Source organism: Etheostoma cragini, chromosome 14 (assembly GCF_013103735.1).
Source record: "Etheostoma cragini isolate CJK2018 chromosome 14, CSU_Ecrag_1.0, whole genome shotgun sequence".
Classification (NCBI taxonomy): Eukaryota; Metazoa; Chordata; class Actinopteri; order Perciformes; family Percidae; genus Etheostoma; species Etheostoma cragini.
Window position 1 is genome coordinate 10,713,666 of NC_048420.1, and position 27,310 is coordinate 10,740,975.

A 27,310-nucleotide genomic window follows, 5' to 3' on the forward strand; every position below is an offset into this window, starting at 1 on the left:
CATTTGTTGCTTCCCTGCTTAAAGAGAAGCTCCCTCTCTTTCTTTTTCTCTCTCTATCTTTTGCCCACTCTACTATACCTCTGCCTCGCTCCGTCCTGTCTCTCGCCTTTCTGCGTGCTATGGGAAAACCCTCCTGTGTGGATTCTTTTGTACCTGTGTGAGTGATCAGAAGAGGGAGGATGAGGGTGGGGGTGAAGGGTGGTGCCTAGGCCTTGTGTTTGGCTTCAGACTCCCCACTGTTTTTCTTATCCTCCTCCCTTCCTTTATTTCTCCTCCTTCTATCCCAAGGGAGACAGCTTAATAAGGAGGTATGGCTCTGCCATCCCTTCTTCTCTCTCGGTCTCTCTCTAATTAAGTCTGTCGCCTTGGGTCGGTTCTTTTTGTTTGTGTCCGTCTGACGGACCGAAGACACTGGGACTCAAAACACTTTGACGTTTTTCTCAACATAAGCCCCACAGACTTCCCCTTCCTTCTCCGCCTTTTCCTCTTCTTCTTTAGTTCTCACCTATCTCCAGTGGTATTAAGCAAAGCTACCTGCTTTTTTGTTTTTTACCCCGATAAAATAGAAGTGAGTGGGATTTTGTTTGCAGTGCTCACAGCACAACTCTCTTTAATTCTTACTGTGAATTTTTGCTAGTGCAAGACTTCCCATATGTATTGCAAAACTGTGCAGCACAAACCTGTCATACAATGCTAGTTTTAACTTGATGAATGCCTCCTGTATATGAGTGGGATCCTGAGATTAGTTAAATTCATTTGTTAACCATTGTTATTCTGCATCTCTAGTTGGACAATAGCATAAAAAACTGGTTTCTTCAAACATTATAATCAAATATCTCCCAAACAACACTATTTTCTCTTTACTCGTACACATTTATGTCTATGCCATGTTTCAACTTATTTTATTACCGCTGTCTTTACTTGCAGAAGACAAAGATTTACGACATAAGGGTGATGCTGGTTAAAGCAGGGGGGGGAACAATGCTGGCATGATCATAATGCTAAACCACTTAAATGTGAAAATGTGTACATAAACAAACAGTACCCATATAACATGTAATCAGTATGTAAATAACCATTTTTTAATTCTCTTTTAATTTTTTAATTCTTTTCCAGAGGGGCAGTGGCTCCCTGGTGGGAGAGCTCATGTACAAGAACAGCTTTGACTGCTTCAAGAAGGTGGTGCGTTACGAGGGCATCTTTGGCCTTTACCGAGGTTAGTAGTATGCATGGACACAAGTTTCAACCTCCAATTTATGTAATTTCAGATATCTACATAGTTTTAGTCTTTAAAGCAGCATTTATCCTTTATTAATAGTGCAGCAGTTACTGTAGCTTTTACATGCTGGAGTGTTTAAAATGCATTCACATGAATGCACCGCATGTACTTATATTTATATTTGTACTTATTAATTATATTCTTCACAGCATGTAAAAAAAAAAAAGAAACACTACAACAAAAGTATTTCCAATATCATGGTGGTTGCCCTGGTCATGCTTGAGAGCAATGGAAGTAGGTTTAACATACAACAAATGTTATTAGTAAGTCGTAACTAAAATAAATTGGCAGAAGTCCATCCCCAATTTTATATTTACCTAAAGCTTTAAGGAAAAATGACACACAGGCAGTCACATCCACAAAACAGGTTTTGAACAAAAGGGTTTATATTGGAGAGGAATAAAAGTGAAGAGAAGGAAGACAAGAGAAGAAAAGTGTAGGGTGGACAGAAGGGCTGTGTGAGTTCACCTCTCTGTTGACCTGTCTCCTTTGAAGTGATTACCGGCTGGCTGGGGACTTTCAGAGCAGGACAATAAACGTCACATGCAAGCCCACGTACCTTTAGGTCTGTGTCATGATGTGGTAATGTCGCATGTCTGGACTTACACGCTCATACAGACACATACATAGACTGAGCGAGTATGTAGGCAATTCACACACTCCTTGGGCATTCAGGTACGTGCAAACCAGAGCACGACATCCCTAATGACTACCTGCCCTGTCTTCAGAAGGTGGGGTTAGGGTGTCTGTGTCAGTATTGTCGGGTCGGATTGAAGAAGGATTGAAAAAAGGTCCCCCTTGAACATTGGCAGGGACTTTTTCAAAATCCCATGATTCTGATTGACAGCACAGGCTCCCAAGAGGAAACTTGAATGCTTGAATTTCTGTCTGAAACACAAAAGCCATCAAGAGTGGAATGGCTTCACAGACGCAGAGACAGACAGGTCTGGCTCCAGATAGATGGCCAGACAGACAGGTATTCCTGACAGGCAAGCTGTAGTTATGTAATATAAGTTCAAAGTGCCTTTGTTGAAGACATCGGAAATAAATCTGCTAAGTGAAGAATGTGGAATCAGCAGCGCAAAATTGACACAATTACTAGCCTCTCATGAACAAAGCGGCACAAGGCCAACAGGACAATTTTTTGGGTGGTATAGATTAGGTGTACATGAATGTATATTCTTTGATGTTGAAAGTATGTCAGCATTTATGGAAAATATAATAAAAAAATGATTTGGGCTTTTTATGAGCTCCAGGCATCACTTCCTTTAGCAAAGTTACAAATTTGTGCGTGCGTACGTGCGTGTTTGTGTGCGCGTGCCTCAGGGCTGGGTAGGGGGCCAAGTTTCATTGTGCTCTGTTGTGATTATTTTGTTTATTTTTATCCTGCTTTGGGTTGTAATTGAGGTCTGCGTAAACTTTTGGTTGGTTTGTTTTATACTCTGCCCTTTTTTCCTATTCTGGGAAGCCGTTTCTCTCTCTTCATCCTCTCTTAACCCCTTCTTCTTCTCTCTCTCTTGTTGCTACTCTGATGTCCCCACACTCCACATCAATAGATTTCATTAACGTCTGGAGGATCTTACAGGGTCGGACGCATGCAGCGGGAAGCCACACATCATGTGGATTGTGTGGAAGTGGTGTAAGTCTATGTATGTGAGTGAGTAGGGGTACCACAGCCCTCTTTTTTTCTAATCATCTCAACGTTTTCTAATGATAGGTCTTGTACCACAGCTACTGGGTGTGGCGCCCGAGAAAGCCATAAAGCTCACAGTAAGTTGCTGCATTGGAAAGCGCATATGCACATTCACATATTCCTTCCAAAGGTTCTCCCATTGCTTCAATCTTTTTTGATGGGTTTTATATTATGCAATACTACACACACATATAGATGTAAAGAATGACACGCTAGTTAGATGCACATATAGTTACATATGCACATATACATTTTCAGGTCCTACATAAAACATTGCACACTGTAGATTGACTGTCAATCATATGATGTTTGACCATACCAGCAATTCTTGCCAGCAATTCTTTTGCTGCCTGATATTTGGATCTTTGTATTTGAAGGTGAATGACTTTGTGCGTGGAAAGACCAGACAGAAAGATGGCACAGTCCCACTGGCAGCTGAGGTCCTGGCTGGTGGATGTGTAAGTCTTAAGTCAACCATTTTGTAATGAGAACTGAAGTGTAGAACTAGGTCAGTAATAACAACCTGGACTGAATTTAAGGCAGACTTTCTATTGAGTGGTACATAAAATGGCATTTCTTTCATCCCATCAACTTTTTATAACACTTTATCAAAAGCATTTCATATTTGAAAATAAATCATGCTTAACATAGACTGTTATGGGTTCCGACTATAACAGACAGAAGTTTGAAGTTTGATAATCAAATAGAAGTGTCTAATCACACATAAAAGTGACACTTCTTCACCAAGGTAAAGGTTCCTCCCAGTTCCTCACGTAGAGTTGCTCTGAGAAATATCTCCTAAGAGATCTGTTATCAGTATGAAATGACCACAGCTATTCATTGTGTATGTACGTTTCTCAAATGCACACATAGTTACACTTTTCAGTGTTCACCATCTTTTCCATAAAAGCCTAAACATAGAACCTCTCTCTCCCTCTTCATCATCCAGGCGTTAAGAAGTGCACTGTGCTGAAATGATGCTGTACAGTACGCAGACAGTGTAGCATACATCTCTAAACTATGTTTACCTGTTTTCTGAGTGCCGCCCTTGTGACAGTTGAGCAGACAGACGTTGACCTGTTTGGAGGCCAGAAGTTGCTGTTTGTTGATGGAATGTGTAACGATCACACATGAAAGAGCAAATGCGCATACTGTACATGCTTGCAGGAGTTGTGCATGCTGACAAACAGAAGAGCATACAGGTGTACGGACACACGCACACGCACACATGCACACATGCACACATGCACACAGACACACACACTTACAAGGAGGAGATGAAGATTGACAGCAGCTGCTACCTGAGACCCCTACCAGCAAGTTACATGCTCCCCTCCCATCATAGGTTTTGATCACTGAGCTGTCACAGTCTACCCCCAACGCACACACTACACACACACATCTCACACACACAAACATACACACACAAACACACACACACACACACACACACACACACACACACACACACACACACACACACACACACACGCACACACACACTGTCCACCGAGACCGGCAGCTTTAGCCTGAGCAAATGAAAGAAGGTCTTTCACTCAACCCTCTTTTGATGCTGATCACTAAAGCAAAGTATTTCAGGATACACAAGTCATTATAGGTTTAGCTCCACTCAGGCACATTCAATTGACCTTATTAGTTCTAGGAATATGTTTAAGAAATGTTTTAGCATGGTACATTTGCTGTTAAAGTTGCAGATTGTTTTGTAAGCAATTTAGTTTTGTGGCAGAGACAAAAATGAACAAGTGTAGTAACCACATAAAAGCAAATATACTGAAGAAATGTTCTTCACTGTACTGGGTGAAAAGTTGTAGAAAAGTAGTGTTTTTTTAGACCCAAATGTATGGTGGCCAACAGGGGCAAACACACTGCAACTAATAAAAACCCAAGCAAATTAAGAAAACAGATTCATCACGCTGCAAATAACCACAACACAACCCAATACATTAACACTCTGCAAATCTTTGCTAAATTGTGCTAAATGCTGCGCATGTGTTGTCAAATTAATGAAGATGTTTTCTAAATTTGCTTTCGTCTTGTCTATTCACATGTGTTTTCTAGAGTTGCAGGGTGTTTTCCCCTGTCGGCCACCGTACTTATGGATTCAGAAGCAAAACTATAACAGATGCATAGGAAGAGTAGGGGATAAATGTAGAGGAGAGGAGTGGGGATGGATGGATTTTTCCTCTTTTCCTCAGCGAGCCGTTGTGACAGCTCCTTTCATCCTGGCTGAGGCCCCGGTGTTAGTGCTGGCACTGTGCTCTGCCTGCCACTTTATTTTACACACACACACACTCACACAATCACACAAACACACACACATACACTATCATTCACACACATAGACGTCAAACCCTCCTGAACCCTGTTTTAGTGAGGTTCCAGCCGCAGCACATGAAATCTGTTTATATCATTTGGTAGCTGTGAAAGTGTTGGTTTGGACCACAGTGTCAGCCTCAGGTCTACAGTCTATAAAGCAAAAGAAAGAAAGAAAGACAGAATAAGAAAGAAAGACATATGTAGATAACAGGGAAATAGTATATTATATGTCTTCTTTCCAAAACATCTTTACCTCCTCCTTATCACCTTGTTTTGGCTCATTCTTTTCTCTGCACCTCTCATATTTTTGTGCTTTTCTTACTCCTCTTAAACATGCTACTATCGTCTTCTCACCTACCCTTATTTCACCTTACCTCCTCTTGCTTCCTCCTTCTACCCTTTCTGAATCAGTCGCTCAGCACTATTAGGCTCCAGTACAGGTTGCCAGTACTGATTATTTGGTAAGAATGTCATGCTCTGTTAACTGAGCTCGCTGGATGCTTATCTGGCAGTTACTGGCCTGCATTTTAGGACTTAAGTTACACAAAATACTTACTGGGTCATTGCTGAGAGGCGGAGTGGGGTAAGACTTGAAAGTCAAAATACAGTAATACTTTGTTCGTGTTCATTGTGAATGTAACACAGTTTGCATGGTTGGTTCAAGTCTTTGTAATGAGTTTCTTATTAAGGCTTGCTGTGAATTATAAAAACCTTATCAGAGAATCTAAAACACACACACCCAGACCTGCACATGTAGCATGAAGGGTGTTAAGTACAAATGGATTGTTATTTATGGATAGCAGCTAATGTAGTGAGTGTGCATGTGTATTTGTGTTGGGTATGGCTAAGATCTTGGTATGCTCTCTGCAGCACACACACATAGCCAGGAGCTGTGATGCGTGCATAAGGTGCTGACGTCCCAGGTTTCTAAGGATCACCTTGCCTTGTAATTACCTGGGAATCATCAGAGAGCCGCCAACGCTGTCACTCCATAATCACAACCCTCAACCTCTCCGCCTCAACCTCGACCTTCCCTCACTTCTCTTGTTTTGACTACTCCTCTCTCTTGTTTCTGTCTCACCATCTTTCCCTCTCTCATTAGCTCACTCTGTTTATTTGTCCTATCCTCTCGTTTCTATTTGTCTTCTTCTCTTGTCCCGGATGCTCAAAGAGTTATTTTCCACAGTTAAAGGTGAATTCCGGTCGATTTCAACATGTAGCTCTGTTTTTTTTTTTAAATTTGTCGTGCTGTCAGTAGTGAGACAAATGAAAACAATCGGTGTGGTCTACACCAAGTTTTCCTCCTGCTAGACTTTGCACCCAACAGGCTTAAACAGGGCAAGTTTTAAACTTGTTTTTAGCCAGCGCCTAGCCATGTGCCGTTATTCCTTCCAAGTGAGCACAGTGAGTTTGACTGCAGTAGATGTAACAGAAAGGCATAAAAGTTTTGTCAAGTCAACCAGTGCACATACCTCTGTTTATTTCCAGTTTTCTGGTGAATAGTTGATTGTTCTAATGTTGATCCCTTTCTGTCACATCTACTGCAGTCAAATTCACTATGTTCACTTGGAAGGAACAACTACACAAGGCTGGGCACTGGTAATGACATTTTGAGCAGGTTTAGAGGCTAAAAACACATTTAAAACTTGCACCTGTTTAAGCCTGTTTGGTGCAAAATCTAGCACAAGGAGAACTCCTCCTAGGCAGCACCAATTGTTTTAATTTGTCCCACTACTGACAGCACTACAAAAAAAAAAAAAAAAAAAAAACAGAGCTTCATGTTAAAATTGAGTAGGATCTTTGAGTAGGAACGCGGGATGTTGAAGTGCTCAGAAAGCTCTGCACTGTCACTCCTTTTATCGCATGTTGTCAGCTCTAATTGTCAGCTCATTTCTCTGAACAATGTTGCTCTTTACTCTCCTTGAGTAAACAACATCTTCATCTCCTCCATCTCCAGTCTCATTAGTATTCAAGTGAAGCAGCCAACACTGCTAGTGGCCGGAGCCCATAGCTTCTTGATGCTTACGCAATTAGCCAGCATGTAATCAACTCGTTTTTTTCCATGAAATAAATCATAAAGGGTTAGCTGTGAGATGTAGCAGCTTTGAAATGGCAGGCTTCCTGCTATTCACAGCCTCTCGTTGGGTCTGGAAGAGAAGCTGAAGCTCACTGTACTCCGTGTTATTTAAAAAAACGGCTGCACACACCTTCAATGAGACTATTATGGTCTTCTTTATCTCGTGGGCAATATACGGAAACACTTAAAATTGAGGGAAATTGAGCAAAAAACCTTGGATTGAAAAGATTGGATCTTGATGGCTTCCCGTAAGGCAGGAGGCAACAAGCACAATCCATCATTCATAACGGAGTGGCTGAAGGCGGGGGAGAAAAGGAGAGAAACAACAACAAACAGACCAGGCCTATTTAAGACAGAAATGGCACCATGGCAACCGATTGCTATCTAATTGCGATGTGCCACCCATTTTGCGTATAGCTACAGTAACCACTGGCAACCGTAGCAGGAGAGAGACAATATTAGAGAAGATGAGCAAGATTGTTTGAGAAGAGGTCAAAGCAAGAAAGGGAGAGAGGCAATACTGGAAAAGACATTCAGAGCACTAGAGAAAAACAAAGGAAAATGGAAGACACAGAAGTCAGAAAAAGCCCACTTACGCCCAAAGGTGTAAACATTTCTCAGTATCGAGAAGCATTCTGGAAATGCCGTCATGTTCCCTGACTAGACACAGTTAAGCATTTGTCTCGCCACAAATCTACCCACAGCAGCTACCTCTTATACTCATAAAAGCCCTGCCGACCTAAACAGCAAAGAAACCAGTCTGAACTTGCTGTAGTATTGTTGCCCTCACAAGTACAGGTTTGGAGAATGGATTGAAGTGAGAGGTCAGAGAGAAGAAGAGAAGTCAGAGTCCCCGCAGGGTCTGTGTGATGAAGACAAACAGCTGACAGACTCCACTGCATCAGTACTATTCTGTACTCTCCTTCTCTCCAAATCTTTGTTTTACAGCTGGTTGCTGAGAATACACTATTGTTAAATTGCATCACTTGCTGCAGTAATAGTTGATAATAGTTACATTTTCAATTTTGATTGTATTCACATGTTGTTTTTTCAATCAGTGTGTTATGTTGAAATGAACGTTTTGTCAGTGGAACTCAGATAGCACACTTAAATTATCATATTGAACAGACAAAACGTATGTTAAAATTTGGTGTTCATTGCAATATACTAAAGTCCTTTTTCATGTTTAACTTGAATATCTGATCCATGTCTCTCTATTTGAAGTTCATTCCACTGATCTCTGTCTGTCTATCTGTCCTCCAGGCTGGTGGCTCCCAGGTCATCTTCACCAACCCTGTGGAGATTGTAAAGATCCGTCTGCAGGTGGCAGGAGAGATCACCACAGGGCCAAGGGTCAGCGCCCTGTCTGTCATTAGGGAACTCGGCTTCTTTGGACTTTACAAGGTGAGAAACATCGTTGGGGTCAGAGGTGCATGTAAAGTGCACATGTCTAAGCCACAAATTATTCTTACAAGTGCTTTTTTTCACTCCTGTTACAGTATTTTAATGCTTGCGTTCTTTTTCGTTGTGATCTGTTTGCATTATTTTAGAGAATGCAGAATTGTAGCTTGTGAATGTCACTGCAATGTTTATAGAGTATACAATAGATAAATAAATATTGTATACATTAGAGTGCAGTTTTTTCTTAACACTATATAGCTCTTATCTTAAAATTCAAATGCACATTTTTCACACAAGAAATTGCTGTGTTAATAGATTTAGCTTCTTCTGAGTGTTCAATTTTGAACTGTTCTATTAAGAGTTACTGTGGCTAACACTGGTGTTTGACCAAATGTGCATAAGCAACTAGTTTGCACCAGTTAATGTGCAGAATAAAGTCACAGAGGGGTTCATTAATTAGAATCACATAATTCTAAGAATTTAGAGATAAAATGTATTTTTTTTCATACCTTCCGCCTACTATCATTGCCAAAATCTCATTGGAAATGTCTTGGTTTCAAGTCAATCTGTCCCCCAAAACACACAAACTTACTTTTTCAGTTTTGTTTATTTCTCAACTTATATGCAAGCATGTAGCCTATTAATTTCTGTACCAGAAGGGACAGTTGAAGATAAATTGGTAAGAATAATCACTTTAAAACAACCAACAGTCTGAAGGAAGAACTCATCCGTTAAAAGTCAGGCCACTATAACATGTCGGTATAAGTATATTAGACATTTACTTCTTTAATGATAGAACAAACATCACTGAATAACTTAGTAATCTTAAATTGAGAGGCACAACCGTGGAGAAAGCCTAAAGCCATATTTTAAGTATTGCTGAATTCAAGTTAGATTTGTTGCAATGGGAATTTCAGACGTCCAGTATCCATTCCATTGTATTTTCGTCAGCCTCACACTTTCACAGTATCCATTATTTCTCATTACTGTTTAGACTAAATCATATGTGATTTTTCTATTTAACTATTGTACAATTATACATTACTTTACCTGAGCAATTCCATGTGGTCTTCTGTTCAAGAACAAGAAAAGACACAATTTATGCTAAAAGCTGTATTTAACCTTAATTGCCATAATTGGTATTTTTCAATGGCACAGAGCTAAAAATTACAGTGCACTGTTTGAACATATTAGGGTTGTATAATATTTTGCCGCCAACACATTGTAAAGCAAGCGTGAAAAATTATAAAGTCATAAGAGGCTAATATAAAAATAGTTGTGTTGGTGTGTTTTAAATATATTATTTTCTTCTTTTTATAATTATTTTAATAGATATGTTGTCACTTCTAAATTCTGTCTGTTTGCTCTAGTGAGGTACACAGCCAAATAGTTTTTTTTCTTTTTTAATGCTACCAGTTAGTTAGACATAAAAGCTATAGGAATCAATGAACAAGCTGTGGCTACCGGTAACATTAGCAGCTTAACTGGCTAGACAAGGACATTAGCCCTCAGGGTAAAACAGAGCATGTCTAATTAAATTACAAAAATAATTCCTAACGGAGCTCGGCAGGGTACATTCTGCTTCAACTGTCAACACAATCAACTTTGAAAATGTCAATCTCATACCTGCGGTTGTATTAATTTGCAAGTAAGATGATGGCACTTGTGCTGTCAAATTCCAAGTAGTAAACTATTTTTCAATGAAACCCCTCCCTTCCTTAGACAAGACTTTCATTTTGATAGTTTGCTGATCATTTACTACACTGGACCTCATTATATATGAGTATGTCCACCGGGTTTGTGGCTTTTTTCTGTCTGCTGATGTGGCCACCTGTACGAGCAGACCAGTTCCATGTAAACCTTTTTCTTCTTTTAACGAGACTGTAATAGTGTGGAGCTTCCTCTTGTCTCCGTCTACCTGCCTCTACTATGTTTGTGTAGTTGTGCACTCACTCCTAGTGATTTATGACTTTGTTAAAGTGTGTGTGTGTGTGTGTGTGTGTGTACACATAGCTTCTGTCTCCATTCAACTGTCTGTGGGAATGCTGCTCAATGCTGCATACTAGTGTGTGTAAACGTGCACACACTTTATTGTGTTTGTCTCCTGGTCCATGCATAGAGAGGAGACAAAGTGCATTGAGAAAGCAGTAGTGGTGTTGGCGTTGGAGGTGGTGGTGGAGGGGAGGCGGGGATGAGACGAGCTCCAGCCTGCAAGCCCCAGACGGGCTGGCTCCGGAGGGGCTGCACCCAGGCACAGAGCTGCCTTTGTCAGGGTAATTATCCTGACGCTCACCCTCCGCTGGTGGAGCTACTGGTTAATAGGGTGGCTAACGCACTAGCGCCACCACTCATCTCTGGAGGAAAGTTGTCAGTGTAGGAATATCCAACCAGACGTTTCATGTTTATGGACTTGTTGTATTCAAGTTAACTTTATCTTGGTGTAAAAGGATTATATACACACACGCTCTCTGTTGCCGCCATTCCAGTGCATTACCCAGTCAAATAGCCATTACCCTGATATTACGGCTTCCAGTCCCCAGTCCCTGTGACGCTGCTTGTCTGTCCTGCATCGATAGAATCTCCCAGCTTTCGGCAGCCGCTCGGGCCCCAGCCAGCCAGCAGGCGGGACAGGCAGACAAGAAGTGCCAGAGGAAAGAGAGGGAAAGAGATAGCCCAGGTATCTGCCAATCCTCTCTCTGTTTGTGTGTGTGTAGAAACCAAAGCATTATCCCATAGGAGTTAAATGAAGCCTGTCCAAGACAGGGAGACACTGGCCAACTCTTCAAACGCCTTCTGTTGACTGTAGTTGATGTATCAAGGAGGTGGCAGCAGGCCAACAGGCTTGAAATACAGTAGGAAACTCAATAGTCTTGATGATATAGTGTTGTTTACAGTGGCCGACAAGGAGTCATCTTTGTCTGTCTTTCTTTGCTTTCCCCCACTCTTTTTTTTTACTGTGAGCTTTGCTTTCGGAGCTGCCTCCCTTACCTGCTGCTAAGGACACAGATTGTTTGCATATGGAGAGAAATGATTTGTTTGGCATGTTATGGTTGATATTTCACTCTGCTATAAGAGTTCCAGGAGTCTTTTGGAAGTATTATATAGTATATAGTATTTGGCCGTAACATTAGCTCATGCTTGAATATCTGGTTTGGGAACCGTCAGTTGATGTTAGATATTGCGGCTAGAAAAAAACCAATCCATCTTCAGAGACCTGAGCCAGAAATCAAGGATGGAATCCGCTGAGCCCCATCACATCACATCATTCCACTTTCTGAGAGTTTAACGCTTATTATATATACCTAAACATCTCCTTTTCCATCTCACTGTCTTTCTCTAGCATTCTAAGGCATGTTTTCTGCGTGACATCCCCTTCTCAGCCATCTACTTCCCCTGTTAGGCCCACATCAAGGCTCACATCACTGAGGAGGATGGAAGGATAGGGCCAGCCAAGATGCTGTTTGCTGGAGCGCTGGCAGGTACTTCAGCCTTTATACTTCAACAAGAAAAAAGTTAGAGCTAGTATCAAGTTTAGAGACAAAGGTTAGTTTTACGTTTCCAGGCAAAAGAATTATACCTGAGGGAGCCTGGACTAAAAATTAAAAGCCCCTATTAGTTCTTTCTAGAAAGCTTCTCTCAAAGTACTGAACATAATGTTATCTACACAAGACTAAGAAGCAATGAAGGCAGGAAAGTTGTAGTCTGCCTCCTATTGTTTACTATTGAGACTGAATGTTGCCAGTAAACATCATCCATTTTGTCTTCCATAATTGGTGTGCTATGGGCATTATAGCAGCTTTAAAGTGGAATTTAATTTCATTGGGATCATCGCTGTTGAAAAGGTCACTAAAATCCCAAACTGTGTAATGAAATCTATTAATGTTGCTGTACTATATACTTCTATGGACATACACAGATCTCATTAGGCCTGGTGCAGTCTCATGCTGAATTTTAAGAGTTTAGCCTTTTAGAGTGCGTCCATAACTTGAAAAACAGCGTTTTGTGTTGTAAAATACTTCAACATTCATAGTGAGCCCAAAGGGTTTAGTCCCTGAGGCAATGAAGTTTATGAAAAAGCTTTGGTCAGCTCTAATTCTGATCAAAGTGTGAGAGCAGGTCTTACTCTCCTCTCTTGCCTCAGACCTCTGCAGTTCTTCAGTAACAGTAGCAGAGCACAGAGCTGGAAGCCAGGCAGCCTCTGACCGCAGGCTCCATGGCGGTAGCTGCTAATTAGAGCGTTGCTCAGTGATTGGGGACTAGGGGTTTGGAGCTCTGCAGAAGGGAAGCGCCTCAGATGCTTGCCAACCAGGCCGACAGGGAAGCTATCCAAACCCTGATATATTGGACATGTACTTACATACATGAAGGCAAACGCACAAACATGCTTGTGCATACTTATTGCATGTTGACCATGCAAGAATGCATTCCGTCCTGTCTGTAGGTTAGTCATCACAATGATCCAAGGACACCAACACCCACTGATGACTTAATAACTTTATCCTGTGCATGAAAATATGATCCAAAGCAGAGTATGTATATTGCATTTAAACGTAAACGCTAATGACCGACCAGCACTCACCTGCCAAGTTAAAAGCCTTTAGAACATTTGCATAAGAAACGTATATATTTGTTTTGAATCCTCGGAGATGTGTCAGCAGCACTCTCTTTTTCACGCAGAGGCACAGCACAACACGGAAAAATCATAAATCCTGCCTCCCTCCTCGACCTCTAATTTTTTTCTCTGGTTTCTCGCCACAAGACTGGCAGCAAAGGCCCACAAAATCCGAGCTGAAACAAGCCTCATGATTTCTTTTTTTTCGGTTCCTTCGACACATTTATCACCCCTCTTTCAAATGTATTTATCAGCGGTTACAGCATTCTGGCAATTAGTGTTTTACAGTCAGCAAAGGAAATTGAATTACATGCTCGGTTTGCACAGCATTATTTAGCTAGGCATTACTCTGGTCTGTGAATAACATAGGGTTGGCCATCTCTAACTCACATCAGCTCTGTATGTGAGAAATTGTTATGGATGGAATGTTTGGCCCTGTTTGCTGTGGGATGGTAGGGGTATCCACGTTGTTCAGTCTTTAGGCATGTGCAGTTGAAACAATCAGTCAAATCATTGATTAATCGTTTGACAGAAAATGAATTATCTATTTTGATAATTGTTTAATTGTTTAAGTCACTTTTCAAGCAGAAAACATTCATTCACTTATTTGATGATTTTGCCTTCTTAAATCTGAGTGTTTTCATTATTTATTTATTTTCATATCAGTGTTAACCCCACTCTGTGGATTTTTAAAATCATTAGTCTCCCAATGGAGCAATGTTTTTGCCAATGGGTCCCCATTTTGTCTGTATCAGCAGTAACGCCTCAAGAAACAGCAGTGGACCAACAAAGGCAAATGTCTATTCTTCCTGATGTTTCTCCTCTCATTTTTTTTTTTTTTCTTATCCAATTTGAGGGTCAGAGTGGTGTTATATGGTGTGCATTTGTGATATCGGGCTATCATATTCTGAAAACAATCCATTTATTTGGAAAGGAAAATATTAAATCTGTAATGAAAATAATAGTTTAACTTTTAAGGCTGAAATACGTGGTACCCACACAAGTTACTTGTACCATGTTAAAAAGAATGCATATGGGTATTGTGTGATATACAACTGTGCCATTGCTGTATAGGGGAAGAGTTCTGGTTGCCAATATCTTGGTTGCCTTGACTTTTTGGTACAGGCTCATTGCTATTGTGCCACAACATGGCCTGATGGAGGACGTTTAGAGAGCCATTGTTGACTTCTTCTGGTGGGGTCAGCACTGGGTTCAGGCAGCATTTGCACTGCTTCCTTTAGACACTAGACTGCCCAAAGAATATTATACAACTGTGGCCCCAGCTGGCTAGATACAGCCCGACTGCTGCTGAGGAGAGATGGGTGGTTAGGCTGCGACAAGCAGCTTTTCCTTCTACAAACCTGATCTCTTTCTACAACTCTGTGCTACCTGCGTGGCAGATACTAAAATGTACTTAAGATGCAAATGAAACTCATGTAAAGTGGCTGTTTGTGGCACCTTTGTTTTTCAACAACTTTTTACGACTCAAATATTAGAGTGTGCCAGGGCTGTTTAGAGAAGCTGGGGGGGTACCAAACTGGGTCACCTGATGAACATGACTGCCACATCTGTTGATGTCCTTAGAGCGAGTAGTAACATCATCTTTATCAGGCTGATCAACAGGGTAGTGAATGAAGTTTGGGCTGCTCTGGAGCAACCTCAGCGAACTGTGGTACAGAATCGGACTCTGTGTAATCAGTGGAGTGAGGGGTGGGAGTACAGTTTCCCCTCTCTGACCATCAATCCAGCTGTGGTGGAGTGGCAAAGAGAAGCAGGCCAGCTACTGTCTTTTTTAACCCCTCACCTGGACAAGTGTCAAGCTGCAGGGAAGAAAGCGCTTTATCACACCTGCTTTAAGGTCCTGAACCGGCGGTCTTTGGCTGAGCTGAAAGAGTCGAGGTGGACTTGACTTTTTGGTCCAGACGTTTCCCCGAAAGGCAGTTGGCTTTCCCTGTACAAGCTGCCGTTTTGGCAGCAGTCCTTCAAAGGAGAATTGTACATGGGGCTATAGCTATGAACAGATAAAGAGCCCACCTAGATGTGTTTTTGTGTTTATGTGTCCTGCTCCATGGTGGAGGATGGAGAGTTGGTGGTTAATTATTGATTAAGAAAAGCACATAGTTTTTCTTTTTCTGTGTCTTTTTGTTTGGTATTTTTGGGATTGGGAATTATCTCTGAAAATGGGCCAATAAAGGGACTTTGAAAATCAAAAACCTCTCCTCTCCTCTCCCTGACCCTCTCTCTCTTCCTCTTCCTCTGTTCAGTGCAGGTGGTCAGTCTCCACCGGGTGCCAGTCGGCTACCTAATGCTGAGTTGATTAGGCTTTCTGAATAGCTCGTTTGGCCGTTACAAAAACCAAGAAGTCAGAATAAATCGTCAAGAGGGCAGTTGATGGTAATGACCGAGCCATAAATGATTGAGCCCATTCATTGCTGAAGTGGCTGGAGTGGGGGCTTTGCAGTCACTCCCGTCAGCCAGTCACTTTCACAGTACGGCACACGGTGTGCATTGCTCTCATTACCGTCCATTGTCCGGCCCCGTTCAAACAGCTGTAAGAAAAGTGGGAGAGGGATGAAAGGAAGAAAAAAGGTAGCGATTAAATAATGGCCTTGCTGGTGGTATGGATTGGTTGATGGTGAAGTGATAGGAACTGGCCCCTACTTGTGTATAGTGTATTTATGCAGCAAACTCGCCGCAAGATGGTCAAGATTCAAGATGACGTGTTTTAAAAGAGGGAACAAAGAAAGCAAAAAAACACTCTTTCAGATGCAGTTAGGACGATATGCAAGATTTCATTTGACCACTAATGGCTGCTTTCTACAAATCACCTCATTTGTTTGGGGCCAATTTAAAATGTCTGCTCTGTTTAGAATCAAACACATCCGACTGTTTAAAAAAAGAAAAGTTTCACCCCACTCAACAGCCCTTGTTCTCCCCAGGCATCTCTGGTGACCCCAGCCGACGTCAGGTGGCGGCACATGCCGGTCAGACCACCTACAGCGGCCTGGTGGACTGTGTCTGGAAGATTCTCAGAGAAGGGGGACCCCGGGCTTTCTGGAAAGGATCTGGAGGTAATGTTCATAAGACCAAAATAATTTTAATGATGAAAGTACTATTTCACTTTTGCTCCCGTTTCCCTCAGGTTATGTACAGGGTGCTCTGCCTTATTGGTGGAGTTTGTTGGGCCATTTTCTTAAAAAGGTCCTGGAATTAAACATCAAACATGAGAGAGAGAGAGAGAGAGAGAGAGAGAGAGAGAGAGAGAGAGAGAGAGAGAGAGAGAGAGAGAGAGAGAGAGAGAGAGAGAGAGAGAGAGCTGCATGTAGTATGGTGTAGTAGTGTATCATATTTAGATGTTTGTTAAATGGTAAAGTTTTGTAAGACCAATGTGGGATGGGCCAAATGTGTGGCATTGCATGAAAGAAAAGCAAAGTTATTCTATTTTTCCCTTCAATACACGTACAATTCTTAAAATTAGAATCCTTATTTGATATTTGCTTGATTGATAAACATATAATTATAAATACAATGATATAAATATTACATTAATGTAAATACCAATCTGCGACAGAACTTTAATAATGTTTTAATGGCTTTTTTTTGTGGCTGACTTCCTCATGTCATTGTGAAACCAAAGCTTGATTACACACAGTTTAGCAAAAATATACATTGAAATAAACACATTTCTACCCCATCCTTCAGCTCGTGTGTTCAGATCCTCGCCTCAGTTTGGAGTGACCCTGGTGACCTATGAACTCCTCCAGCGCTGGTTCTATATCGACTTTGGAGGACAGTACGTCCTATTCTCTCTTACTAACCTTCCAACAAGCTTCGTTTTCAGTTTTACTTTGTTGTTACTATCATTACAAAACTCCAAACCACCGCTTCAATGAATCTACCAGTAATCAATGTTAACACACATATTTCTTCTTTCCATTGTTTTTTGAAGCTATATGACTGCCATCCCATTAACAACGGCCATCTTCTTGAGGAACAATGGGGTTAATTTCAACGTACAGTAGCTGCTCTTGTTGCGTGTCCTCTCGCCTCTACCAGAGAGAAAGAAATGTCACAAGACCAAGAATAATTTCCTTGCACATTAGCTCACAGACTGACGCTCTCACTTGAAGCTCTGGATGTGACAATTTTCTCAAACTCGAGAGTTTAGCCGCATGGTGATCAGGGCAGGCAGCACCCATTTGACTTGTACATGTACTTTCCACCACTTCTGGGATTGAACCGAGCTAATTTTCCTCCTCAAAATAGGCCTCTCAGAAACAATTCACTCATTTTCTAAAGTTAAAAATGCCCAGTGGGGAAGAGAGGTGGTGAACCTCTCCAAATGACTAAGAAAGTGCTTCTTTTAATGGACAGCTGTGTAGCACATGCGCGTATGTCAATGGGTGGCTTGTGGCTTTTACATGTTGCTCCCTCACTCCCAAAGACTCGCAATGAAACTAAATCAATTGCAGGTCCAATGAAAATTTGGTGTGGTTTTGTGAGGTTGATCTTTGCTTAGGAGTCCACGTTGACAGCCAATCACAAAACTAAACTTAAAATCAACAAGTGAATTGATTTGTTCTGCTCTAAGAGAAAAAAGTTCCTCTTTTGGTTTTCTACAAAGATGTTTACTTCTTGGGTGAACAGTGTTGAATATGATGATATTAATTCAAGATTTAATACCGATAATAATAGAACTCCTGTCTGTGCACGCTCATTTTTCCCCCCTAGTTTAAAATACCATCTTGCACTGAGTTTGTTGTTGAACAGCTTCCCCTTAAACTCTACCTCTCCTCACCTTTCTCTCCTTTATTCAATTCTCTCTCACTGTGCCTCTGGCTTCCTCCTCCCGTCTCTCTCACCCCTCACCACAGAAAGCCGTCTGGCTCAGAGCCCACCCCCAAGTCTCGGATCAGCCTGCCGGCGCCCAACCCCGACCACATCGGAGGCTTCAGGTTGGCCGTGGCCACGTTCGCTGGCATCGAGAGCAAGTTTGGGCTCCATCTCCCACGCTACACCCCTCCACTGTGAGCACCCCCTGAACCTCCACAGGTAGGGGGGTAAGTGAAAGAGAAGGCTTGCATGTTTGTCAACAAGTCATTGCTGTATTTTAAATTACATATTTAAGGTTATTTATAATGTATCTTCTTATAATAATATACTGTGAATGGTAGTCTATATGCAACCCTATGGATTAGTGAGCAGGTACTCAGAGAAGATTCTTTGTTGGACTTGTGCAGCTTTTGTTTTACCTTGGATTGACACTATATATCCTTATTATTATAATGTGGTTCAGTATATGCACACAGGCAGCAGAAGGGCTGGCAGAAGTTTAAACACCTTAACTGCTTGCTTTTGTTTTTGAATATACTGTCAAATACTACATACAACTGCCGCTTTTTTTAGTGTCTTCTTTTTGTTGATTTATAACCAAAAGCAAATTTCTCACATGATTAAATAGCTAGCTAAAAAGAAAATCTATTGATTATAAATGTGGCACTGGCTATATGAGAAACCCAGAGACATATTTTAATCATCTATACACCTGTTTTGCTCTTTTAATTGTAAATATTTTAATTGCTCATTGGATCAAATGTATCCACAATAATATGACCAAAATTACCTGAATGTAAAGACACAGTGTAACATTCTGATTGTACACAATGTTTACTGTAAGATGTTTGGATCGAGGTCTAAATGTATGCAGATGTGTACATATCTGAGAGACAGCTGGCACCGACTGCAGCTCTGTAGTGTGTCATGACTCAGTATTTAAATGTGGACAGTATAGAGAATGTAGGAGTTACATATGGTTTGTAATAACCGTGCCTTACTCTGCGTATGGCAGCAACATGTGTAGCAAGAGTAAAGAGAAACTTTTATTAGTAAATCGAATGTTTGCTAGAGTTTTCATTTTCGTTACCAGTTGAACCCTGAAGGAAAAATCAAGTTCATCAGCTATGCTTTAATAGTAAACACAGTCGATTTAACAGCCAGTACTCAGCATTACAATAAACCTCTTAATCATTAACAGATCATTAAAGAATATACAGTTGTTTCTCTCGTTCAGAACAGAAATCAAAGTGCCAGTACCAGACTTGATTGGGTTTCTGACACCCTGAAACACTGACATCAAGCAGCCGCAAAGCCTCATGTGTGGAACGTCACCATAATAACTCAATGTGTATGCATCTGTAATATTTCAGGAATGTGTTGCATGCAGGAATAATACAGAGAAAAGAAGCACAACATAAAGTGAACATGACATTTTGTAAACAGTACAGGACTAGTCTATGGACCCTGCTTTATTTTTATGGTAGTTCAAAGCATCGTCACAGCACACATATCCTTATTAGGCTATACGACTGCCACTTTGTATATACTGTAGGCTCACAGGTTGCAAGCAACAAATCAACGTAAGTCACTAAATAAATAAATAAATAAATAAATAAAGGCATAAAAATCAGTAGAAGTCAACATTTTAACAGTTTGCATTTTCCGGTTGAGTAAATGCAAGAACACAATTGAAAATGCGGCTTTGTTTGGACCAGACAGGAACATGTACATGTACATGAAGATGAAGAAAATAAACTGATTGAGATGCTCATGCTACAGTGACAACAATAAAAGCACACCAGAGGGGGGTACTGCAAAGCGCTTTCCACAGAGCCTGGCTTTCTTTTTGGCTTAACAAAACTTTAAACCAGGCTTAACATATCCAGCTCCACCAGACAATTGATGCTGTGAAAGGACTTTCTATGAACAAAATCCCCCTCATGCTCCCCTAAGGCTCTGTGATGGTATGTGAGTAATAACCCAAAGGAAATCCTATGAAACAATCCCTCCGAAGAGAACCTCATAATGGTGACACAATTTCCAGAGTTAATGATCAGTAAAAGGGTCGCTTTTTTATAGCCAATTTCAATCCGAAACTCTAGGTGTGTAGCTCATTTACCATGGCGATCTACCAGGTTAAAAAGAATCACCTTTGGGACATTTGGGCTTTAGGTTTAACATACCTTGCTAACCACTAATCTCGCTTTGTAGTACACCCCACTGGTCTCTTTGGAGTCCTGCTCTATGAAGCCAGCTCCATAGGCCCCTCCTCCTCGCCGTCCGCCCGGTTAGCACGAATCTCCATCAGGGTACGAGCGAAGCGCGCCCAGTCATCAGTGTGAGTCACTGACAGCTGTAGGAAACATCAAAGAAACACAGGGAACACGGCATTAAGTGCGTTGTGTAGAGCCTCTTACTGATAGCTTGTAACATTACCAAAGAATCATCTCTGAGGATGCATAAACACATTTATTTTCACTCAGTATTATATTAATCAGGCCACAGGGGACCATGATGGGAACACAACCAAAATAAGGTAGTTTTTAGTTTTACGTGCAGCATATTTTTGATATCCTCACATTCTAGAGGAAAAGTAAGAGGATCACCAAAATCATTTTTTTGGGGGACAACAAATAAATCCCCTAAGAATTCATTAAATAGTTTAATAGATATATAGATTTTGATATAGATATTTCAGTCTGCTGCTAGCATGGTTAAAAATCTGATAACCTGCAGTGACCATAGGATATGTTAGCTAATATAGGATGTCAAACTGAATGTTGTTGCTCTTGTTTAGCTGGAGTCGTATCTGTGGGAGTCGGAATGAGTGGGACAGAAGCCACGTCTGCCACCCAAGCTGTCTGCAACCGCTTTGCATGGCCAGGCTGTAATTAAAGGCAGCCATTTTGAACCCCCCAACCCCCCCACAGAGTCGGGCTGGCCGCAGCAGGGGGCTTTGCCAGAACATCATGTATATGGTGTCTGAGTGACTTCAGCGTAGCAGCATTTTAACAGACTCCAAGAAGTGCCAAAGAAACAGGGTTTTAGTGTTTGTCAGGTTTCAAATGCAGCAGCTCCAAAGTGTTGTATTACCATAGAGCAGTATTAAGCCTCTAGTTTTTTCCCCATGGCAGCCATCTGAAAGACTTTTGGTTCCTGATTTGGACTTTTCAGTAGACGACTACTAAAAACCCCTGGAACCGTCTCAAGGGTTTCTTTTGGTCCCATGGAACTGCTGACATCTCTTTTTTTCTCTTTCTGTTCCTAGTTTGAGATATATGGGGGGAGTTTCTAGTGAAGTAAATACCCCATCACCACCACATACACACTCCCTTTTGGAGTCATAAAACCTTTCAACCCCTCTCACTTTTATCGATGACTCTTCTCGTTACCATGAACCCAGCTACAGGCCACCAGCTCAGCTGAGCTTCTCTCCAACTTACCACACAACAAAAATATGCTAAAATTAGCCCAGCGGCTAGGCTAACGCGCCCTCACATGAGGAGCATGAGAGAACGTACCGGCATAGACAGGGTGGTTTGCTGCTCTGTGGTGATGGAAAAGTCATGTGGAGGCCATTTTACAGGGACACGAAAGAGGGAGAAAAAAGAAATCTAACATACATTCATGGTAAATTCTGACAGTTGGGTAAACATACAGTGCTAAAAGACCTAAAATTCACCTATTTATACAGTACTGTTCATGTCTTTCGCCAAAGCCAGTGGACCAAATGTACATGAAACACAAGACTACAACATGTACTCTAAAAACTAAGCAAATGCGGTATATATTTATAAAATCATGATTCAATTAAAATAACATTAACCAACTCCTTATTTGTAACATTCTTCCATCACATGACAGTTTATTTTGGTAGAATCAGGAGAGATGGAGGTCTTACTGATGAGTTGTAACAGGTTTCATTTAGCACGACTCAAATTTCAGTCACTAAAATCTCTCAATCTTCTGTAGTACAACTTAATTGCAACGGTGCAATAAATTTGGGTCATTGTAGTTCACTCATACTTTTGGCACCTAGGGTGTAATTAAATCTCAGATTGTTTGAAAACTAAACCCGCGAGAACCACCAGCTCCATGCATCGCAGCACTCACAGCAACAACAGTGTTTTCAGCGGATTCTTTTAACCAGAGTAAACTGCCAAAATATTAAAAGAAACGTTTAATATGTCAGTTAGTTATTTGTAATGATTAATACTTGAAAAGAAAAAAGCCGTGCTCGCTCTGCCCTTCCTTCTGGGTACTAAAGCGATTCTGCTCACAGACATGGTGTACATATTTGTATTATGTGATTCGCCACTCTAATCATACAGGATTATTACTGTATCCGTACCTCTCCAGTATCGTAGATCCAGACTCGGCCTTCTGAGTCGCCCACCGCCACCTCCTTCCCGCCTGACGACCAGCGGACCCTGTTGAGGGCCGAAGCACCCTCGATGGTCACACTGGCAGTTGGTACCTAGTGGACAAAAAACAATGTAAATCCGAAGTTTACATGTAAATTGGGATTATGATAAACAACATTCTGAAACAAAGTGGCCTATCAGAGGTAAGTCCTGTTTCAAGGTGAGAGGACTACAGCACACTGGGCCTCAGTCACCAACCGTTCTTATAAAGAAATGTGTTCTAAAACCCCACTTACACACTTTTTTTACAAAGATTCTGACATTCACTCATGTTGGATTTGTTTTTAGCTAAGGACCTAATCTACACACACTCAAGAGCACTTTTACACACATTTGAGTGATGACCGTTTTTGCCAATTAATTGGTTACTGCATTTTATTTAATTCTACAGTTGTTTGCAATAACAGTATTTTCCTGTAATTTCTTTGCCATCACCACAAAGCAGCAAACCACCCTGTCTATGCCTGTACGTTCTCTCATGCTCCTCATGTGAGGGCGCGTTAGCCTAGCCGCTGGGCTAATTTTAGCATATTTTTGTTGTGTGGTAAGTTGGAGAGAAAAAAAATCATAGTATAATTATTAGCTGAAAAAAAAATCATAGTATGCAAAGAAACACTAACACTGCAATTTATATCAGCAATTAAGTTGATTCAATTCTGCGTGATTGAATATGCGCTATTTATGCCCTGGTCAATGAGTGTCCAGTTGCTGCGCTGATGGCACACCTGAGAGTGACGTCTCACCAATAATGGCTCCGATGTGCTGGTCAAGCTTAGATAACTCGTAGATAACTCTCTTAGGTTTGGCAATGTATTTTTTGGTCTTTGATTTTAAGTCAAACCATTTACTTTTTACATCTTCAATTGATCGACGTTGTCCAGAAACACAGTTCACGTTTTTTTCGTTTGGTGATCACGAGTGTGTGCCTGCCAAATTTTCTTACACACTGCCCTGAAGTGTTATGTCCTTATATGGGAATTTGCGGGGCGTTTTCTTACGCTAATTACAAAGACGTGTGGTTCATCAATTCTTAGAACACAGGTGTGAACAATTCTGTTGTTTAAGAACATTTCATGAATCCTATGTTGTATTCTTTTCTAAGGAAGATATTGGTGAATGAGACCCATTGTGCACTTTGGAAATATATAAAAAATATGTTGTAAGCCTCTAATGAGGCACATCAACTTTAAACAAAACCACCTCCAGCCTGCCACCTGCCGGCGAGTGGTGTTAAAACTGGTTTGTTTTTCCAGGAACAGCTGCTGTTTTAAGTTTGTTTTCGTTTTATATCTTCCTGGTTGATAAATGTAGCCTGCTAAATGTGAATGAGTATGTTTGTTAGTTACAAACCAGTTCCATCTAAAAGAAATAAATTCACATTAACACTGTTTCTTGTAGAAATTATTTTTATTTAATGGCCCTAATTGCAGTTTAGGCTATCCGTCTTAATGTTTATGGAAAATGGGAGAATTATGCCATTATAGTCTAATTTACAAAACAAGTTTACTACATTGAAAGCACAACTTTATCCAAATACTCAGGAGGTTAGACCAACATAGTTGTTAAATTTACAACTTCTCATTCATATGTGGACACACACTGTGCTATTTAGTGTATAATAACTGCACTCATGTTTGCTGTTGTGGGTGAGCTGGGCTCTTTTTAGTAAATGGCAGTGCTCCTGTTGCACCTTTTAAAACCTAAAACCATTTGAAGCGTTTCAATAAACTGTTCCTGACATGGGGAAGGCGAGTCTGACACATGTCACCAGTGGAGACAGAGGCCTTGGCATCATGTCGCCTCACACACCGAGCTTCTGCGTATTTAAAGCAGTGCTAACCACAGGCAGACTGCCATTAGCCTGCTAGCTTCCACCGCTCCGCCCGAGTGGATCTGAACTGAGCGCTTTAAATTGGCTGTATATGTCTGTGTGTGTGTGTGCTGGAAATGAGAACCAGGCCCGCCACACTGCTCCGTTAGTGTTGTTATGTGCGTTTTTAATACGATGGCAACAATGGACGTCTGTTGCTATTAGACTGACTGTGTATGAGTGAATGTGCATGTGTTTGGTACATCCGTTTGTGTGTGCTTGAGCAAATGTTTCTCATAAAGCACGCTGTTAGCTGAGTTAGGCCGTTGGTAATTAACTCTTCCTCTGTCTGTGAAAAGGCCGCTGTTGAGGGAACCATGGGAAAATTGTCATCTGTGCCGCAGAGGGAAGACCCAATGGTAGGGATAAAATTAGGGAAGAAAAGTGTTGGGGGTAAAACAAGAGGAGAGACATTAGCGGAGACAAATGAAACTGAGGTTAAACATATCCTGGGACATGAGATGTTAATTTTATATGCTGGGGCTGTAAGAAAATGAGAAGAAGAGTGAAAGGGCATTATGAGAGAGGGAGGAGAGCCTCTGAAGAGATGCAGACTTGTATTACGGTAAAGGCACTGTGTGTGTTGTCTCCATGGAAACTATGAGAGAAGGAGAATGCAGGATCCTTTTATTCCACATGTTACCTGAGTGATCAAAGGTTTGGTACTTACTCTCATATATACGTGGATATCTTTTTTCTATAATGCAACTTTTTACTTCCTTAAAGGAATAGTTCAAAGTTTTGTGAAATATGCTTCTTATTTTCTAAAATGTTGAACTGTTCCTTTAATAAATAAAAAAACTGCAAACGTTTGTACAATGATTTGTAATATAAAGTTATCTTTTTGCTGAGATTGCTACCGTTTTGGTATTTCATGTATTTTATACTATATTTTATGTTGTGTATATAATAAACTGAATAATATGATGACATTTCTTTCACTGGCCTGAAATGCTCTCTTCTGAAAATAAATGTTGCCCCACAGCACCGAGAAAGTCAACCCGTTTCTTCTTTTATTATTTCCAGCTCCAGCATGGGACTGCGGACTGAGGGCTGGGGCTCTCTGCTCGTGGTCTCCTGCACATGTGTGTACTTCCCTGATGGAGCAGAGTGTGGGAGGCAGATGAGACGAGGTGGTGGGATCCTGAGGTTGCCTGAACGTTGGACAGAGGTTGCTGGAATGTTAGTGGGACGTCTGGGTGGGAGCTGGGATGAGGAGCTATAACCCAGTTTGATTTAAAGCGAGGGCTGTGGGAAACGCCCACAGGGAAATCTTGAATCGTGTGTAGGAAGGGTTGTGGAGGGGTTGGTGGTGGCGGTGGGGGGTTGATGGGAGGGAAAAGGCTTGGGTGTTTGGTTGTGCGGTTCGGGCTGAAGCCCAGCAACAGGCCCTGAGGACACCAAGCACACACACGCACATCAACACACAAAGAGTTGACACAGAAAACACGCCCATAATGACCTATATTCATCCAGCAGTCCACACACACAGTATACAAAAACACACACCTCAGTGTCGTTGTTGAGGTTCCACAGGTCTAAGCGGCCCATGCCATCTACGGCGGCAAAGATCGCAGGGTGAACAGGTGACCACGCCACGTCATACACATAGTCAGCGTTGTCCTCAAACGAGTACAGAGGCTTGTTTTGCTGAAAGAGAGAAAAAGAGGATATCTATGAAAGTGTGCATGGCTTGGAAAAGCAAGAAAAATAGAGAGTTACGGATTACAGAAGATGACACACTGGAGATAGAAAAAGAGAGAGACAGAGGGTGAAGGAATGGAGAGAGGGAGTGAGTGAGCTTCAGACAGAGTGGCGCTGCCTCAGCCTTGGGGCCTGTCTGCGTGTAGAGCCTAATTAAAAAGCCTAGCACATTCACACAGCACCATAAAAGTGCTGGGAGAGATGAAAGGGAGGGCCCCTCCACAAGGTGTACTGTAACCTCAACACAACAGCTGTCTGGGACAGAGACACACAGAGAGACAGAGAGAGAGAGAGAGAGAGAGAGAGATGGAAATGGAAGGAAAAGGGGTGGACAATTGATTGTAGATTGTGTGTGTGTGTGTGTGTGTGTGTGTGTGTGTGTGTGTGTGTGTGTGTGTGGAGGCTGACTAATACGGAATTTCCAAGCCTAAATCAATATCAATATTTGAGAGTTTAAAAAAAAACAACTGATAAAGACATGTCAGCAGCTGTTCATCCTTTAACGTAAAAAAACAAACGTTGTAAGAATTGTGTCCGAGACACGTACTGAAGGTAAAATAAACTTGTCAGTGCTCTCTGGTGGGCAAACTATTTAATGGGGACACTGTTTCTAAATGGTCTAAAACAAATCTTTGGCATTACTCAATTGCATTTTCTTGTTACTTATTAAACAAAATACACACAGGACCGACAGATATCTGTAATGAGCTAACATAGGAAGATAAAACGGATCTATCCAGTTTATCCTTCCATGTGTTTGTGAAGTTATGAAGACCTCAAAAGAACGGCAGAATAACAAAGGATTGCTTAATATGGTAACACTTCTTAAAGGGGTCTGCATATGACATGTCATGATCAGGAAGCCTAAAGCCAATGTTATCCATCCAAAACTCCACAAATCACCATCAAACTGTGATCAAACTGTCATTAAACTGGTCGTATAGCTTTTATGACATCTTAATGACAAGTCCAAATGGTTTCACTTGACTTGAGATCAAGGAAAAATATTCATGACATAATTATAATGGTCTCATGACCAAATAAAACCACATATTTATGACAGGTTATATCATCTTG

The 27,310-nt window shown here is 41.3% G+C and overlaps 2 protein-coding genes across 20 annotated transcripts in view; one reads left to right on the forward strand and one right to left on the reverse strand.

Moving 5' to 3' along the window:
* Positions 1–19,289, forward strand: part of LOC117957172 (calcium-binding mitochondrial carrier protein Aralar2) — a 45,088-nt gene extending 25,799 nt beyond the window's left edge. The window contains 9 exon segments of the mRNA XM_034892769.1: positions 289–308; positions 1,117–1,216; positions 2,997–3,049; positions 3,350–3,430; positions 8,650–8,790; positions 12,128–12,299; positions 16,339–16,470; positions 17,102–17,192; positions 18,274–19,289. Of these exon segments, the coding sequence (XP_034748660.1) occupies positions 289–308; positions 1,117–1,216; positions 2,997–3,049; positions 3,350–3,430; positions 8,650–8,790; positions 12,128–12,299; positions 16,339–16,470; positions 17,102–17,192; positions 18,274–18,430 (947 nt within the window). The 3' untranslated portion in view covers positions 18,431–19,289.
* An 834-nt stretch (positions 19,290–20,123) lies between these two features.
* The window catches only part of LOC117956923 (cytoplasmic dynein 1 intermediate chain 1), a 54,982-nt gene continuing 47,795 nt past the window's right edge, over positions 20,124–27,310 (reverse strand). For all 19 annotated transcript variants that reach the window (XM_034892286.1, XM_034892298.1, XM_034892296.1 and 16 more), the window contains 3 exons: positions 26,039–26,179; positions 22,587–22,712; positions 20,124–20,588 (listed from right to left, as the gene is read on the reverse strand). In XM_034892286.1, the coding sequence (XP_034748177.1) occupies positions 20,478–20,588; positions 22,587–22,712; positions 26,039–26,179 (378 nt within the window). In that variant the 3' untranslated portion in view covers positions 20,124–20,477. The remainder of the gene's footprint in view (positions 20,589–22,586; positions 22,713–26,038; positions 26,180–27,310) is intronic.